Source organism: Pongo abelii, chromosome 13 (genome assembly GCF_028885655.2).
Source record: "Pongo abelii isolate AG06213 chromosome 13, NHGRI_mPonAbe1-v2.0_pri, whole genome shotgun sequence".
Classification (NCBI taxonomy): domain Eukaryota; kingdom Metazoa; phylum Chordata; class Mammalia; order Primates; family Hominidae; genus Pongo; species Pongo abelii.
The window spans coordinates 125054684-125073379 of NC_071998.2; the positions used below are offsets into that span (position 1 = coordinate 125054684).

Consider the following 18696-nt stretch of genomic DNA (forward strand, 5'->3'; position numbering starts at 1 on the left):
AGACTGCAGAGCTCACCTCACTACTCCCTGCTTTCGGCAGAACCGCAGAGGCCCAGGAGCCCCTGCCAGCCCCCAGCCTCGAAGACCCCCTGGGCAGTGAGGAATGCTGTCTCCCACCCTGGCCCCCAATATCCCACCCCCTCCGGTCTTCATTTCTCCTCTTGACCCATCTAACCTCCTACACCTTCCACTTATTTTATTTTTTTAATCCTGTTTCCTCCCACCAGAGATACAAACTCTACATGGGCCAGAACCTTCTGTGTTTGGCTCACTGTTGGGTCCTCTGTGCCTCAGACTGAGCCTGACACACAGTCGGTGCTCAATGACTGGTGCCGAAGGTGCGGGTTATGAGCTGATCATGAATGAGCCCCTTTTCGCCCCTTGCCTCTCTCCCCCAGTGCCCAAGCTGGGACTCGACACTGACCGAGTCCCAGTGAGGAAACAACTACATTTACCAGCAGCACAGTCAGGTCAAGAACCAGGAGATGCCAGGTTTTCTGAATGGGCTGAGCCCTCCCCGTTGACTGTACCCCTGCCCCGAGGACAGCACAGAGAGCTGCACAGTCAGCACCTTCCCCTGTGCAGGTCCCGTCCCAGAGGCAGCAATGCCCCTTCCTGGAGAAAGAGAATGTTTCCCTCTCTGCTTCTCCATCCCTGGTGGGGATAGGTTACAGGACGAGAGATCAGATGGCTCCTGTGTGAACCCAGGGACAGGATCCGGAAGCCGAAGGGACAGGAGGCAGGTCCTGGCTCTGTGTAACAGTCGGGGCAGAGCAAACAAGGGATGAGGGTACTGAGCTACCCGTCCCTGAGGGTATGCAAGCAGACATGGAGGGACTGCAGCAGGCAATCAGGCATCAGCGTGGGCCCTGAGCTGAACATCTTCTAAGGGCTTATCCAAGCCCCAGACTAGGGGGTCACACGGGCCTGAGAAGTCAACCCAGCAAGGATGTCAGTGGCAGAAAGGAGCCGACTGCTGTGAGTGGGAGGCACAGCCTAGCGTTGGCACGCTCTGTTCCGGGCAACCGAGCTGAGCACGCCCACGCTGCAGCCACTCTGAACCGCACAGTGTGGACAGGTTCAGGGATGCAATCACTGAGTACGGGGAGCTCCAGCAGTGCCGCCTGAACAAAGCCCCCATTTAGCCTGAAACGAGACCTCTAATCTCCCAGCTCTGACCACAGCAGGCACAACAGCTAATGACAGAGCTGCCATCAGCAGCCCATCCCGTCCATCCTGCCCTGTCCACAACCACCAGTCCACAGAGCAGGCCGCAGTCACAGCGCCGTGCGCACAGAGGCATCCCATACCTTCAAAGGCGGGGGCCAGCGGGGAGGCCTGGTGGCTGGGTGCCAGGCGGCTGACAGTCAGGTCGCTCTCGGTGCCCCCACGGTGGTTGAGCATGCAAGTATACACGGTGGAGCCTGCGAGAGGGAGAAGGAAGCCGGGTCTGTGCTGAGGCCCCAGTTGGGTCTGTGCTGCCTCAGTTTCCCCAGGGCCGCTCACAGGGGCAGCTCCTTGTCACAGAGGCTGGATAACCCCCAGACAGGATGCCCTACTGGGAGGTGACCTGGAGAGCCCCTCAGCCCAGGGATGCCATTTCAGCTGAATGACCCAGAGAGGACTGGCCATGGGCAGGTCATCCCATCACCATCACCCTTGTGGGAAGGAAGCTTCTTTCTTCTTGAAATGCCTTGGCACTGGCCCCTCCTACCCATCCACCACCATGCTGAGAAGTTTCTAGGGACAGGATTCATGCCCTCCATTCATTCTGGGGCTCCTAGCTCTGTGCCTGGTACCGGAGAAGACTCCATAAATGTCTGTGGCATAAATTACTTTGTGGATGGAGGATGGATGGACAGATGGGAAGGTGGGCAGATGGATAGGAGGATGGGAGTGGGTGAGTAGAAGGGGGAACAGATGTATGGAGAAACAGGGATGTGTGGGCTGGCGGATGGGTGGATGCAAGACTGAGTGGGTGGCTGGATTAACGGGAGGTGAGCAGCAGGTGCCTGGGAGTCTGGGGAGTGGGTTTGTTGGTTGGCTGTGGCTGGAGAGATGATGTTAGGGGTTGAATTGTGTCCCCCGCAAAAGATATGTGAAAGTCCTCACTAGGACTGGGAATGTGATCTTACTTGGAAATGGGGTCTTAGCAGATGTGATCAGGTTAAAGTGAGGTCATTAGTGTGGGCCCTCATCTAATCTGACTGCTGTCCTTCTAAGAGGAGAACACGGCTGGGCACGGTGGCTCACGCCTGTAATCCCAGCACTTTGGGAGGCCGAGGCGGGAGGATCACCTGAGGTCAGGAGTTTCAGACCAGCCTGGCCAACATGGCGAAACCCCGTCTCTACTAAAAATAGAAAAAATAGCTGGGCATGGTGGTGTGCGCCTGTAATCCCAGCTACTCAGGAGGCTGACGCATGAGAATCACTTGGACCCAGGAGGCGGAGGTTGCAGTGAGCTGAGATCACGCCATTGCACTCCAGCCTGAGCGACAGAGCGAGACTCCGTCTCAAAAAAAACAAACAAACAAAAAAAGAGAACACCTGGAGAAGGCCTTTTGACACAGGCAGAGACTGCAGTGACGCAGCTGCATGCCAAGGAAGGCCAACATTCCCGGCCACCACCAGCAGCTGGAAGAACAAGGAAGGGTCCTCTGCAGAGTGTCAGCTACTGACACCCTCATTTTGACCTCCAGCTTCCAGAACCGTGACAATAAATTGCTGTTGCTTTAAGCCACCAGGTTTGTGATCCTCTGTTCTGGCAGCCCAGGACACTCGTGAAGATGGGGACGCATGAGCTGTTGGGTGGGTGGGTGGGTGGGTGACGAAAAGGCAGATGAAGATCCCAAGTATGTCCCAAATATGGCTTGGGACATACTTACATTAAAAATGAGTCATTATGTATTCAAAATTCAAATGTAGCTTAGCATCCTGTGTTTCTATTTAATTCTGGTGATCCCACCTGTGAGAGCATGGCGGGGACTGGGCCCCACAGTCCCAGGAGAGAGGTGGCTGAGGGCCAGCTGCCACACATCCTTTCTGGAAGAGTAGAGAGGAAGGCAGAGGTGGGGAGGAGAAGGAAGGCAGGAGGGAGAGGTGGAGAAAAGCAATGAGGGCCTGGGGCCTGGGATGGGGCAAAGGGGGCCGGACAGCGGGGCTCAAAGCCAGGTGAGGGCAAGGAGCAGTGTGCTCAGGGTGCCCGAGGGGACAGGGTGGCTTGCCAGCTCATCTCAGTGCCTGAGGCTGTGCCCATGGAGTGACAGGAACATGCCCCCCAACCTCAGGCTCCATACCTGGGGGTCGGCTGACATCTGCGGAGAAGAGCCAGTCGGCAGCCTTCCTTGCATCCAGCCCCACCAGGTAGAACTTCCCGAAGTAGGACATGTCAAACACAGCGGCGGCCCCTCTGCAGGCCAGGCACTCCTTCTTGATCTGAAAAGTTCCAGGCAGGTGGGAATGCTACGGGGGCCTTTGGGGTGTGCTTCTTCCTCAAGAACGTGGAGAATGGGGGCTCTTTCCAACACACGTGTACTGAGCCTCCCCTCCCTCTCTTCCAGCCCGCGCCAAGCCCTTCTCAGCTCAGGTGCTGTGCTGTGACACATGCTTCTCAAGCATAGGACATGCTCCCCAGGATAGATTATATGCTAAGCCACAAAACAAGGCTCAATAAATTCAAAAAGGTTGAAGTCATACAGAGGATGTCCTTTGACCACGATGTAATTAAATTAGAAATCAATAGCAGAAGAAAAATTGGAAAATTCACAAATAAGTGGAAATTACACAACACACTGCTAAAGAACCAATGGATCAAAGAAAAGAATCACAAAGGGAATTAGAAGCTACCGAATTAAATGAAAATGAAAGCACAACACACAACCACTTATGAGATGCAGCTAAAGCGATGCTCACAGGGAAATTTCTGCTTGTATGTGCTTGTATTATAAAAGAAGATCTCAAATCAATAGCCCAATCTTCCACTTTGAGATACCAGAAAAAGAGCATAATTAAACCCAAAGTAAGCAGAAGGAATGAAATGTTAGAACAGAATAAATAAGAATCGAAAAATAGGAAAAAACAGCAAAACAAAAAGTTGATGTTTTGAAAAGATCAACAAAATTGACAAACTTCTAGCTAGAGTGACAGAGAAAATGAAAGGACTCAAAGTGCTAAAATCAGGAATGAAAGACAGGATATCATGCCTACCCTACAGAAATAAAAGGGATTCTGAGGGAACTCTGAACACGTGTATGCCAACAGACTAGACATGAAATGGACAAATTCCTAGAAACACACAAATTACTGAAACAGAATGAAGACATGACAAATCTTAATAGAACTAAAACAAAAAAGAGATGGAATTCGTAATTGAAAAATTGTCCACAATCCCAGGTCCAGATGGCTTCCCTGATGAATTTTACCAAACAGTCAAAGAAGAACTAATACCCATTTTTCCCAAACTCTTCCAAAAAATATGAACAGGAAATACTTGCCAATTCACTCTAGGAGGCCAGCATTACCCTGATGCCAAAAGCAGAAAAAGATATTATAGGAAAACTACAGACCAATATTTCTTACAAATATAGATACAAAAAAATCCTCAACAAAATACTAGCAAATCAAATCCAACAACATAGGAAAGAGATTACACACCATGATCAATGGGATTTATTCCAGGAATATGAGGTTGGTTTAACATTCAAAAATCAACTGATGTAATGCAACATATTAAGAGAACAAAGGACAAAAACCATCTGATCCTCCAACAGATACAGAAAAGTATTTGACAAAATTCACCCGTTCATGATAAAAACACACAACAAACTAGGACTATAAGGGAGCTTCCCTCAGCTGATGAAAGACACCTATAAAAATCACGTCGCAAACATTATACTTCATGATGAAGGATCAAGAACAAGACGGGGGGTCCATTCTTGCCACTCTATTCAACATTGTACTGGAGGCTCTAGCCAGGGCACTTAGGCAGGAAAAGAAGAATAAAAGGCATCCAGATCAGAAAAGAAGAAATAAAAACGTCTCTATTTGCCAATAACAGTATCTTGTATATAGGAAATCCTAAGGAATCCACTAAAAAAAAACACAAAAAACAAAAAAAAACCTGTTAGAACTAATAAAATAGTTCAACAAGATTGCAGGATACAAGGTCAATATATAAAAACACAAAAAAAACTATTGTATTTCTATATTAGCAGTGAACAATCTCAAAAGGAAGTTTTAAAAAATATTCATAATATCATCAAGATAATAAAATGCTTAGGAATAAATGTAATTAAAAAGTCCAAAACTTACATTCTAAAATCTAGATTTTTTTGAAAGAAATGAGAGAAGACCTAAATAAGTGGAAAGACAGCCCATGTTCATGAAACAAAAGACTCACTATTGTTGAAATGACAATATACCCCAAATTGATCTACAGACCTAACACAGTTCCTATCAAAATTCTCAGCTGGTTTCTTTGCAGAAATTGACTAGCCAATCCTAAAATTCATATGGAGATTCAAAGGGGCCAAGAATACTCAAAACAATATTGAAAAGGAAAAACAAAGTTGCAGAATTCACATTTCTTGATTCCAAACTTGCTATTAAAATACAAAGCTACATAATTAAGACAGTGAGGTACTAAATAAGAATAGACCTATAGATCAATGGAATGGAATTGAGAGTCCAGAAATAAGCCCTCATCTTTACAGTCAATTGATTTTCAACAAGGGTGCCAAGACAATTCCAAGGGTAGAGCAATCTTTTCAACAACTGCTGCTGGGCCAACTGGGTAGCCACGTGCCAAAGAACATGGCTGGACCCGATCTCACGTCATGCACAAAAATTAATTTTCATGGATCCTAGACCTAAGTGTAAAAGCGAAGATTATAAAACTCTTACGAGAAAACATAAATGTTTTTTACCTTCGGTTAGGTTCTTAGACATAACACCAAAAACACAAGCGACAAAAGAAAAACATAGAGATGAATTGGACAGCATCAACATTTTAAAAGCTGCAAACAATGCCATCAAGGAAGACAGATGACAACCACATGATGGGGAGAGTGTGTGCACGTTACAGATCTGATAAGGGACTTGTGTCGAAACTATATTAAAACATTTGCAACTCAATAATAAAAAGACAGTCGGGTGCAGTGGCTCACACCTGTAATCGCAGCACTCTGGGAGGCTGAGGCAGTTGGATCACCTGAGGTCAGGAGTTTGAGACCAGCCTGATCAACATGCAGAAACCCCACCACTACTAAAAATACAAAGTTAGCTGGGCGTGGTGGCGCATGCCTGTAACCCTAGCTACTCGGGAGGCTGAGGCAGGAGCATTGCTTGAACTCGGGAGGCGGAGGTTGCAGTGAGCCGAGATCATGTCATTGCACTCCAGCCTGGGCAACAAGAGCGAAACCCCGTCTCAAATAATAATAATAATAAGACAAATAACCCAATTTTAAAAGGGACAAAGGATCTGAACAGACATCTCTCCACAGAATATATGCAAGTGGACAACAGGCCCGTGAAAATGTGCTCAACATCATTAGTTGTTCCAGAAATGCAAATCAAAACCACACTGAAATGCCATTTCACACCCACCAGGATGGCTAGAATCAAAAAGTCAGATAATAACAAGTGTTGACAAGGATGTGGAGACATTGGAACCCTCTTGCACTGTGGCAGGGAATGTAATGTGGTACAGTTACTTTGGAGAACAGTTGGCATTCCCCCAAAATGTTAAACAGAGATACCACTTGACCCAGGCCTAGTTACACACCCATGAGAAATGATAACATACATGCATACAACACCTAGTACATGGATGTTCACAGCAGCACTGCTCATAAGAGCTCAAAAGTGAAAACAACTCCAATGTCCACCAACGGATCAATGGATGAGTAAAATATGATGGGTCCATACAGTGGAATATGATTGGGATAAAAAGGAGTGAAGTGGCCGGGCATGGTGGCTCATGCCTGTAATGCCAGTACTTTGGGAGGCCAAGGCAGGTGGATCACCTGAGGTCAGGAGTTCAAGACCAGCCTGGCCAACATGGTGAAATCCCGTCTCTATTAAAAATACAAAAAACTAGTTGGTCGTGTTGGCCTGTGCCTGTAATCCCAGCTACTTGGGAGGCTGAGGCAGAAGAATCGCTTGAACCTGAGAGGCAGAGGTTGCAGTGAGCCGAGATCGCACCCCTGCACTCCAGGCTGGGGCAACAGAGCAAGACTCCATCTCAAAAAATAAATAAATAAATAAAAATAAAAAAATTTTTTTAAAAAAGGAATGAAGTGCTGACACACACACTACAACATGGATGCGCCTTGAGAATATCACGCTAAGTGGAAGAAGTTGATCACAAAAGAACATATTTTATGATTCTACTTATGTGAAACATCCAAACTAGATATATCTACAGAGAGAGAAAGTAGAGTAAGGTTGCCCCGGGCTGGGGATAGGGTGAGGTATGAGGTATCTTTTGCTGGGACATGAAAACATTCTAAAACTAGATCATGGTAATGGTTGCACAATCCCGTGAACTCACTAAAAAACATTGAGTTGTACCCTTTAAATGAATAAATCATATAATATGTGAATTAGATCTCAATAAAGCTGTTTTTAAAACACAAACACACACACACACACACACAACATCACTCCCTATTTCCTTCCCCAGGTTTACAAATGCCTGGGTGAGGTTTTCAGAATCTTCTATTCTTCACTGTATTTTCTACTTGGTCTTCCCCTTCAGGGCTCAACATGACCCCCACTGCTGAGCAGATGTGCCCACCTCATTGTTATTATGGGAAAAAAATAATCATGACAGCAACAACCACAGCTTCCTGAACAGTTGCCGTGTGTCGGGAAGCTGTTTCATCTCCTCCCAAACTCCCTTTCAGTTTCCACAAGGGAACTCATATTACACCTCACGTACTCAGGGAGGCCAGGGATGGTGGCACAGTCAGGCAGTGGCAGAGTTATGGTCCAGCCAGGCTGTGCAGGGGTGCACTGACCCCGACAGCTGGTCATGCAGATGCCTGCCCAGCTCCACATTCAGTGATGCCTCATTGGTGGACTGGATTGAAATCAGCCATGGAGAAAGTATTTACATCAGGGAAACTGGCCAGTGCTACAGAGCCAGCATCCTCCCCTCTGCCCCACAGAGCTGGTTGTTAAGCTGTTACCAGCACACCACTGGGACCGTCTGCCTCCTGAGCTGTCCGCGGCTTCTCCAGCCCCGCCAGGCATCACTGTCCTTCAGGACAGGGCTCCCCTTTGTCGGTTTCTGCTGTACCTTTGCTGACGCCACGGGGGCTGCCAACCAAAACCCTCAGCAGCCTCCCGCGCTGGGCTCCTCTAGTGGGCCGGGGAAGCTGCCAGCGCCAAGAACAAGCACGTGTTTCGTGCTTTAGGACGGCTTCAGGCGCGTTTGCGGAGGCCGGATGAAGCCACAAAGCCAAGTTGGCATCTCCCCCGAGCACCCACATCCTCGAGGGCCAGAGTCCCACAGGCTTTAGAAGCTGTGGGTGCGGAGGTGCCAGACGGAGCCCCGAGCGCTCCCTGGGAGGCAGCGACAAGGGACTCGGGCACTGAGCCGGCCCTGCTGCTCAGGCGCTTCATGACACACACGCCTCCTCCTTCCTGCAGGAGCCCCCTCTTCCCACGCCTTGAACAGATGTTCTGCCACTAGAGCAAGCTTTGGGGGAGATGGTGGAAATGAACGGTTTCTTCCCTCCAGGACTGGCTACAGAACCCAGTGCGGGACCCAGTGGGGAACTTGTTCAAAGACCATGAACAGTTTCAAAGCACTGACAGCAGAGCATGAACCCAAGCTGGGCCCTTCAAGGCAACGGGCGACCGCAGGGTCAGACCCTACCGAAGCTGGGCTTGCGACGGTCCCAGAGGCCCCAGGAAGGAACCCCCTCGTGGATGCCTCCTAAGCTGTCCCTGGGCTCTGAGACTCTGGGCTCAGGCCTTGGCTCTGCTCCTATGTCAGATTCGCAGTGAGATGTCACGCGTCTCCCTGGGGTGGCACGGGGACAACAGCTGTGCTCCACCTGTGAGCACTTTACAACACGACTGGGCAGTCCAGGACAGACGCTGGCCTCGCTCCTTCCCGGACAGCTGCGGGGGAGAACGCCCCTGGGTGGTGCAGGCTGCTGCAGGGAGAAGACCCCCAAGACTCCTCACCTCCACCCCCTGCACGTGGGAGCCAGGTCCCCAGGCAGGGGCGACGGGCTGCCAGCTGCCCCGTGTGACCAGCCTCGCCTGCCCACTTTGGAGCCAGAGGAACAGCAAGCAGGCTCCAGGCCACGGCCCTCCCGGCTCTGGTTCCCTCTGCTTGTCCCTTGGAGGGGCCCAAACAGGGCCTGATGCCCAGGAGCCCGCGGCCACCTTGTCCTGGATCTACTCTGCGCTGGCTTCCAAGAAGGAGGAACCCCTTCCCCCACCACGTCTCGTGCCAGGCTCGGCGCAGCTCCGGAGAGCGGGAGGGGGAGGCTCAGAGCGGTGCAGCCCCGCCGGGCCCCAGCCCGTCGCCTCAGCCCCCACCTCACCCCATCCCCAGCAGCACCACTTCCGCTCAGGCCTGGCTGCTGGCAAAATCTCGGCACAGAGGGAGGAGGGGGAGAGGAAAACGCATGATTCCTCCTCAAAATGGAGTCAGCCGAAAAAAGCGTGAATGCAGAGCCTGAAGAGACTCCTGGGGGAGGGGAGCCCCTGCAGGGCCAGCCGAGGGCCGGCGCAATGGGAGGCTCATCTGAGGGACAGGGAGAGGGACGGACCCCCACGGTGGACCCCAGCGACGCACCGTGTCGTGGTGGGGCGGGAAGGCGAAGGTGTACTCGTCCGCCAGCAGCCTGCGGTAGGCGTAGTCCTCGTGCACGCGGCTCCCGTAAGCCCCGTAGTAGTCGTACTCGAGGACCTGGGAAGAAAAGACGTGGTCCTCAGCCTCCCTCTTTGGTCCCTCCCCGCTTCTCTCCCCAGAGCGGGGTCCCGCTGAGGCTGTGATGGAGTCAGGCCTGGCCCTGCCCTCGGAGAGCCCTGCACTGAGTGCCAGTGTGTTGTGGACACGGGCAGGGGGCTCCCATGAGGTCCAGGCAAAACAGCCGCACAAAGGAGGCAGCAGGGTTGCCTGGTGGGTCTGAGAGCCCAGCCAGGGCCCAGGAGGCTGGAGGAGAAACTGGATGCACCCAAGGAGGGGAACGACAGGGAGAGGTGGTTACCCAGGACCTCAGCCAGGGCTGCTCCCTGGAGCCACGGCAATCCCAGGCCCAGCTCCTGCTCTGGGCCCCGCCCTGCGGGAAGTGCCTTACACTCCTACCAGGTGTGCCCCTTTCTACAGATGAGGAAAGTGAGGCGCAGAGAAGTTATATCTCGCCCAAGGGCACAGACAAGTCCCGGACCAGGCAGTGGCACGAAGCCAGGCAGGTGCGTGGGCTCCAGAGTCCAGCTTTTCTGCCACTGCCTTGGCCTCCCTGGGATCTGCCCCCATCAGACACCCCACAGCCCCATGCCCCTCCCTGACTGCTGCTCCTGCAGACAACCACCTCCCGCCCCCCCCCACCACCACCTGCCCTCCTAACTGCCGGCAGGGCACAGCTGTGAATGCAGGTGCGGGCAATACTTACCTCCCAGGGCCACCAGCCCTGCCCGCCCGTCCAAGCCTCACCTCCTCTTCACACACAGGTGGGAGCCAGTGTGAGGTTGTAAGGGAGTCACGCTTTGCTGGCATCTCTGCATGGAGTCCCCCCCTCCCCAGCAGGGACATCCCACCAGCTGCAGCCCTGCCAAGGTGTCCTGGACACCCAGGCTGGCTCCCGGGTGGGGGTGCAAAATCTGCCCATCTTGGGACCTGGGGTGTGTTCCTGACTCTCCTCGCCCAGGGACAGGGGAGAGGGGCTTCCAGGGCCAGATCTGACTGGAACACAGTGGGCTGCGCTTCAAGACAGGGTCTGCCCAGACCCCTCCTCCCCACAGGGTTCATGAGGACGGCATGTCCCTAGGGGCCAGCAGGAGAAGAGTTGATGACTGGCAAGGCTCTGACCCCAGAGCCAAGGCCCCGTTAGCCAGCTCTGTCTCCCATCTCCCCTCCCGATGCCCTGGAGCTCTGGAGCCTGTCTTGGGCTGTGGGTTGCCATGGGGATGGAAGGTGGGTGCACCAGAAGGGACTGATGAGACGCAGCCCCAGGAAGGGGATTTCGATTTCTGTAAATCTGCATCAAATGCTACCCCTCAGCTGGCCGTAAGGCCTTGCGTCGCCTGCTCCCGAGGGTCTGGGTCCCAGGTTTCACAGCAGGACTGCCTTTGTTCCTCTCTCTGAGGACCCAGGTCCCTGGGAGGCCCCAGAGGACGCCCAGAGTCCAGGCCACTGTGAAACCTCCATTGGGAAACTGAGCACCCTGGGTGCATCAACCCGCCCAGTGCCTGCCCTCCTACGGACATAAACCAACAGTCGGAGTGGCCAAAAATAGATGCATAGAATTAGGAGACGCTCCATTCCTCCTGCAACCTGGGGGAGTCTTCTTGCTGTCTCCCCACCACAGGACACCCCTTCTGCTCTGCCTACAGCCCTTCCCACTTAGGCCATGGAAGGCCTGGCCACAGCGGACAGGGAGTGGGGACGACGTGAACGGCACAAAGAATGCACTGAGCCCTGGGGGCAGGTCGGCAGGGCTTGGCTTCCCGCGTGCAGAATAAATGATCATGACAGTGGAACCACCTGGGGAGGCGGGGCACACGGAGGGGCAAGGACGGGGTACACGGAGGGGCAAGGACAGGGTACACGGAGGGGCAAGGGGGTTGACAGGGCAGGGCCTCCCAGCGGCACAGCCCAGCAGGCGCTACTCACCGGAGCTGGGCCTCGGGGATGAAACCATCCCGGTCGCTCCCAGCCGTGCCGCTCCTGGAACACGCAGCCTTGTCCAAGGAGTTCCTGAGCAGGAGTGGGGAACAGGCACCCATCACACACAGCCCGATACCCCTGCGCAGGGCAGAGCACCACATCCGCCACCTTATACCCAAGGGTGCGGAGAGCAAGGAGGCCCTGACTCTTGCAACCAGGCCCCCAGCCCAGTGTTTGCAGCTACCCTCACTGTCTCACCCTGAGAACCCCTATGCATAAAATTACCACCTGCCTCATCTGCCCTTGCCCTGAGAACACTATCTAGAGAATTACTACCTGCCCCGATCTGCCCTTGCCCCAAAAACCCCATCTATAGAATTACCACCTGCCCTGATCTGCCCTTGCCCCAGGAATCGCATCTATAGACTTACCGCCTGCCCCATCTGCCCTCACCCTGAGAACCCCCATCTGCAGAATTATCACTTTCCCCTATCTGCCCTCATCCTGAGAACCCCCAGCTATAGAATAGCACCTGCCCCATCTGCCCTGGCCCCGATAACCCTCATCTGTAGAATTACCACCTGCCCTGATCTGCCTTTGCCCTGAGAACCCCCATCTGTAGAATTACCATCTGCTATGGACGGAATCACATCCCCACATAAATTCATATGTCAAAGCCCTGACCCCAGCGTGACTCTATTTGGAGATGGGATCTTTAGGTTAAGTGAGGTCATCAGGGTGGGTCCTAATCCCATACGGCTGGAGCCCTTATAGGAGGAGGAAGAGACGCCAGGGCCCTCTCCCCGCTGCATGAGGACAGTGAGAAGGTGGCTGACTACAAGCCAGGAGAGCCCTCTCCAGGAACCCATCGTCCGACACCTTGATCTTGGACCTCCCAGTCTCCACAAATGTGAGAAAAAAAAGGTCTGTTGAAACCTCCCCACCTGTGGCCTTTTGCTGTGGCTGCCCTAGCAGAAAGATGCATCATACCACCCAGCAATTCCATTCCCAAGTATGCACAAGAGAACCAAGAGCAGAGTTGCAAACAAATTCTGTTCATGCATGTTCACTGAGCTCTATGCACAACCGCCAAACAGGGGAGAGAATCCATGTGGCCCTCAGCTGATGAGTGGATCAACAAAGCGTGGTCTGCATACACCATGGAATATTATTCAGCCATGAAAAGCAACGAAATTTGGACACATTTTATGACATGGATGAACCTTGAAAACATGCTACAGGAATGAAGCCAGACACAAAAGGTCATGTATTGGATGATTCCCGGCATATGAAGTGACCTGAACAGGCAAATCCATAGAGACCAAAACAGCTTGGTGGTTGCCAGGGCTGGCAGGAGGAGATGAGGAAGGGCTGTTTACTGGGGATGGTGTTTCCCCGTGGGGTGATGAGAATGTTCTGGAACTGGGTAATGGGAACGGTTGCATAGCACTGCAAATGCACTTAATGCCTCTGAATTGTACACTTTAGAGCAGTTAAAATGGCTCATTTTAAGATCTGCCTACTTAATCACAACAACGAATGTAATGAACACACTAGAGAAACAGAGTGGGAGATTTCTTTAAAAATAAATTTGCTTTGGGAGAAAAAGAAAACCCACTCTCAGGTTTGGAAGGGCCTACCCAGGGGCCACCCCCTCTGACTGGAACGAGGCCCCGAGCCCAGGGCTGAGAGGGCCTCAGGGGCCGCATCTGGTTCCGGATGGCCTGCTGAGGGTCTGTCCCAACAGCACCTGCCCTGCACTCCACCCCAGAGGCCCCAAGAAGGAGGAGGCACGCCCAAGGCCACAGCATTCATCAATGACATGGACATGTCCTCCCTGCCTGCCTGGGATTCTGAGGGGGTGGCAATCGAGGGCACAAAATCCACCCACCCCTCAGTGAACCATGGGGACATCCCATGGGCCACCTTTCCAAGGAGGGAAACTGTTCATCTCAAGAGCCCATTAAAAGAGGGCACGCTGCCCTCTTTATAAAAGATAGAAAGAAAGAGAACAAACTTAAGCGGCTGTCAAGTGTCACAAGAAGGCTGCTAACTAGGAAGGGAAGTCGAGGCGTGGGTGAACCAAGATTTCCCTGGGGGGCAGGGGCGTGCTGCAGCCCTTGCCAAGTTTCTTCGGTAGAGCTGCTCAGTTCTGAGGAATTCGTCTGAGCTGACTGCGAGAGGAGCAAACCCTGCATTCACCCAGGGAGGCTTCTGAACTGTCAGGACTGGCAAGGGTGTGATTACTGATTACAGGCCTGGGGGCATGCTAGGGAGACCCCAGGGCCATGTGTGGCCTGAGATCATAGCTGGTCCACCAAGCCAGGCCAAAGGGCCAGGGCAGTCTGGGAGCCAGCCCTCTGACCACTCTGGGCCTCTCCCCAGGAGGTGCAGCTAATACCAGGATCTCTCTTGAGGCCAGACACTGGAGTCTCAGGTGAGGGAGGCCCCTTCTCCAGTTTAAACACCACCTGCTCCCTGAGCCTGCCCTCTTGCCTCCCCCCACCATACATCTGTTCAACAAACATCCCCTGAGCACCTCAATGCCCAGGAACCAGAGTGCCTAGGACATAGCCCCTGTTCCCCAGAAAGCAAAGCGTCCAGCACGAGATGGCCAGGGAGAGGGGAAAGGAATGGAGACAGGGCTGGGAGCGCAGGGAAGGAGCTCCTGGGTCTTTGGGGGCCCAGGGGAGGGCACAGGGGCAGACCTGAGAAAGGGGCACCTGACAGTGGGTTTCACTGAATGGGTAAGTTGAAGCTCACCAGGGCAGAAGAGCCTCCGCAGCAGGCTCTACAAGCAGGAGCCCCTCTCCAGCGTACGCCGTGTTCTGGCTGCTCCCCTGACACGTGGCTGCATACACCCACCAAGACCCCGCCCCCAGGACCCCTGCATTGTTGGCGCTGCTGCCAGCAGTTGGTGGGGGGCGGTTCCTGGGTGCGTGTTCCTGCTCCTCCACCAGAACGGAAGCCCCCCGGGTGGGAAGGAGCCATTTCCACTTTATTCCCTAGTGTCCTTGGCCCTGAGCACCGCGCCCAACACATGAGGGTGCCGGGTTACTACCTGGGGAATGACTGACACCTCGTCACCGCGCCTGACCTGCGGTTGGGGTACGCCTTGCATTTCTGTCACTCTGCTGCCCTGAGGACGTCCCAGACCCTCACCGCCAGTCCCCAGCAGTAGCTGTAGGGGCGTTACCTCGTGCAGCGGGTCTCTCCTCATGTTGCGCCCGGCCAGCGGCTCATCGTGGGGGAAGACGACGGAGTAGTTCTTGGCATAGGACTCATGGCTTCGCTCTCGGATCCAGCGGGGGTGGTCTGTGAGCGAGTGATGGAAGCGCCTGCCGCAGACAGGGGGACGGGTCACTGCTTTGGGGACAGCCCGTCAGGGAAGGGCTAGCCTAGGACGCAGGGCAAGCCTGGACCCCGGTCCCCTGCACCAGAGTCCCCTTTGTGGCTCGGCATTGAGCGGGGCCCCTGACTCTCCATTCGCCCCACACTTGGGTGAACTCAGCTTTCTCCCCCAGAGCCACCCCACCCCGGTGGCCCTCAGTGAGTGGGCACTGCGGACAGAGGGCCCAGCTGAGGCTCTCATCCCCCACAGGGACATGGGGCTCCGGCCTCGCTCTCCACACATTGCTGTCTGCTGCCTAGGTTCCAGTGCTGGGGAGTCCTGGCTCCCCCCCACACAACTGGGGAGGGAGCGGCCCCTGGGAGGGATGGGTTCAGATCCCCAGAATGCTCTGGGGAGGGTCCATGTGAAGGGTCTTTGAAGTTTAGCCTGGCGATGCGTCAGAACACCAGTGTCCCTCTCCTCAGCAAGAGACCCCCCCTTTCCACCTGCCGCAGGGGAGTGGGGGCAAGGGTGGCCGCCTGTCCCATTGGGCCCCCCGTCCCATCGGGCCCCCCCAAGTCTGTGATTCCAAAGCTGGGCCTCGTCTGTGGGTCAGACCAGGGACCCAAGAGGTACAGAGTCTCTGGGGGAAATCCCAGCTGTGTCTGGGGAGCAGCTGCAGAATCCAGCCCCTGGGACCAGAGATGATGTGGCTGCGATAGTTTTGGGTTTGTTCCTTCGAGGCTGGGGACAGTGTGCAGCCACTGCAGCCCCCGGTGGTGTCCAGCATGAGCCCGGCGGGCCCCATGCTATTTCTCATGGAGCTATGGAGCTCTGTGGCTGCACCTGTGGCTTAGGCCTCTGCTGCCCCTGAGTGGGCAGAGCAGCCAGTGCCCCGCAGCTTGTTCCTTGGTCTCCTCAGACCAGCCGCCCGTCCCAAATCAGACGGTGCGGAACTGCTGGCTGGAGTGAGACCTGGGCCCAGCTGCATCAGGGCCCTGCAGCCGCCTCCCACGCACAAACCTCCCTGTCAGCCCCCAGCTTTCCCAGCACTCCGCCTCCCCCTCACACTCCACCTGCTAGAACCTCACTCATCACTCAAGGCTGCCTCAGCAGCCACATCAGAGACGTTTCTATCCTCAGTGACACCTGTCAGGGCTGATTCTTAGCCTGCACGTAATTCCAGCAAGCAGGATTTTCTGATCTGGACGGGTGGGGAGTAGAGGTGCAGACGTGAGGATTATTATTAATGATATCATTAACAGCTGCTGTCGCTCATGGCACCCAGCTCCAGTGCAGGCCCAGAGCTGAGTGCTGCCGTGGGAGGAAATCCCTCTCTCTTTGTCCCCAGAGCTGCCTTCTGCATGGGACCCAAGATTAACTCTTTCACGTGAGAGGGAAACTGAGGCTCAGAAGGGTCTCACAAGTGTTCACGGTCACACGACAAGGCCACGGCAAAGGCAACCCACACCTGCACCAGGCTACGCTGACCAGGAGCTGAAGGAGGGGGTGATGGAGCCGGTGAAGGTCTGGGAGCATTCTTGGGGGCAGCAGTGAGGTGCACGTCGGGTGGCAGGAGCAGTGAGTGACCTACAGAGTCCCAGCTGCCAATTTGGCCTGTGAGCAAGTGGGCAGAAGGACCAGGCCGGCCCAGACCACCCTCTTCACTTAAATAAAGAGCAACTCTTCCCTGGCTCACCTGGTCCCCAAGGAATTTCCCTGAAAAAACAGCCCAGCCCACACTCTGGCTCTGCCTCTACTGGGTACTGGGCCAAGCGTCCACACGCATGAGCCTCAAGTGTGCTCCAAGAGGGTGGTATATTGTTCCCATTTTCCAGATGGCGAAACTGAGGCTCAGAGAACAGGAGCGACTGACCAAGGGCCATGCAGCTGACAGATGTGGGGCTGGAGTGGCTGCCTCTTATCTGATTTCAAAAGGAACTCACGCGCAGGGCGGCTGCCATGGCCTGGAAGCTGCCTGGTGCCCGGCCAGCCCTGGGGCCCTCACGCACAGCCTGGAGCCCAGACAGGCCCTGCACCCAGGGACAGCTCTGGCTGCCTGGTCTCCCGGGATGCCCCCTCGCTGTGCGTGTCTCCCATGTGTATGATGAAGGACGACCCAGGCGTGTTCTGGCTCTGGCCTGAGGGGAGCAACCCGGAGTCTCTGGGCAGGGGAAAGCTCCGTTCTGGCGCCGACGCTCTCTGTTCACTTTCTTTTCTGGGTCTTTCAACGACTTTCCCAGGTACCTCCTTCCTCTCCTCGCTCTGTCTCTCTCCTGCAGGGTCTGTGTCTTGTCTCTGTCCCCGGGCACAGGCCCGAGGTGGCAGAACATTGCATTAGTGCTACAGGCCCTGGGGGCCGGTGGCTGGTCCGGCTGGTCCTTCTGGTGGTGGCCGTCCACTCTGGCACACTGAAGGGGTTTGGAAGCCCCACGTCAGTGACGGCTGGGCTGAGGACGGCATTAGCCTGTGTGTCCTGGGTGCCACCAGCCAGGCTGCTTGGCAGGGGTCTGGGACCAACAGGGTGGGTGATCCTCCTGCTGCTGTACTCCAGCTCTAGGGATTCCCCACCTGTGCCCTTGGCTCCAAGCCCCAGAGCAGCCCATGGCACACTCCCGCCAAAGTCCCAGTGATGGAAGGAAGACAGCTGACCCAGGGAGGCCCAGGCCTGTCCCCAACTTGCCAGGGGTCGCCTCAGGGCCTCTGCCAGCCCATGAGCAAACATCCCGCCTGCTGTGTGCGGGACTAGGCCCCGGTCAGGAGCTGGGCAGGCTGGGCAGCTCCATTTTGCAGCCGAGGACACAGAGGCACAGAGAGGCCACACAGAACCCAGGTTGGTGGGTTCCAGAGCTGGAGTCCCCAAGGGAGCCCAGGGCATGAAGACTGTCCCGCCTGGGGAGGGAGCTGGGTCCCTACCTGGCTCTGGTTCAAAAGCCGGGTGACTTCAGGCAAGTCACCTCCATTTTGCTGTTTGTAGCAGGAGGAGCCTGAACTGGCCCTTCCTTGAAGTCCTTTACAGCTTTATCATTTCTGGAATATTCCTCTCTTGGGAGAGTGCAGGGGCGCAGGCCCAGATGGGCTCTGAGTCAGCCAGAGGAGGCTTCACTGTGTCAGGCGCCATGGAGGGGTGGCAGCTGGGGGACCTCAGTGTCACTGTCTGTCTCCGTGGGGTCGGACATTCTCCCCGACAGTGGGCGTAATGACCTCATCAGGCCAGGAAAGGACTAGGTCAGCAGAGGCTAGGGGCGCACTGAGCTGAGCCAGGCCTTCTCCCTCCGGAGCCCACCCCACCTACTGCCTCCCCAGGGAGGCTGTCCACCAGCAGCAGCAGCCGGGAGTAGAGTGGGCTGGAGAGACCCGGAGGCCAGCCTCCCTTCAAGCCGCCCTACCTCGGCAGCCACCCCACAACGCACGGGGTGTGGCCCGGGCCACAGGCCCTGCTGTGTGGGTCGGAGAGGCCACCGCCATGGGGACGAGACACAGGAGGGGCCTCCCTCCTTGCCGGGGAGCGCCTGCA

At 54.8% G+C, this 18696-nt stretch overlaps 1 protein-coding gene across 6 annotated transcripts in view; it reads right to left on the bottom strand.

The window, feature by feature from the left end:
• Window positions 1-18696, bottom strand: part of SARDH (sarcosine dehydrogenase) — a 76190-nt gene that overhangs the window by 29904 nt on the left and 27590 nt on the right. For all 6 annotated transcript variants that reach the window (NM_001131712.1, XM_054519373.2, XM_054519371.2 and 3 more), the window contains 5 exon segments: window positions 1311-1424; window positions 3297-3435; window positions 9815-9928; window positions 11855-11938; window positions 15045-15186. In NM_001131712.1, the coding sequence (NP_001125184.1) occupies window positions 1311-1424; window positions 3297-3435; window positions 9815-9928; window positions 11855-11938; window positions 15045-15186 (593 nt within the window).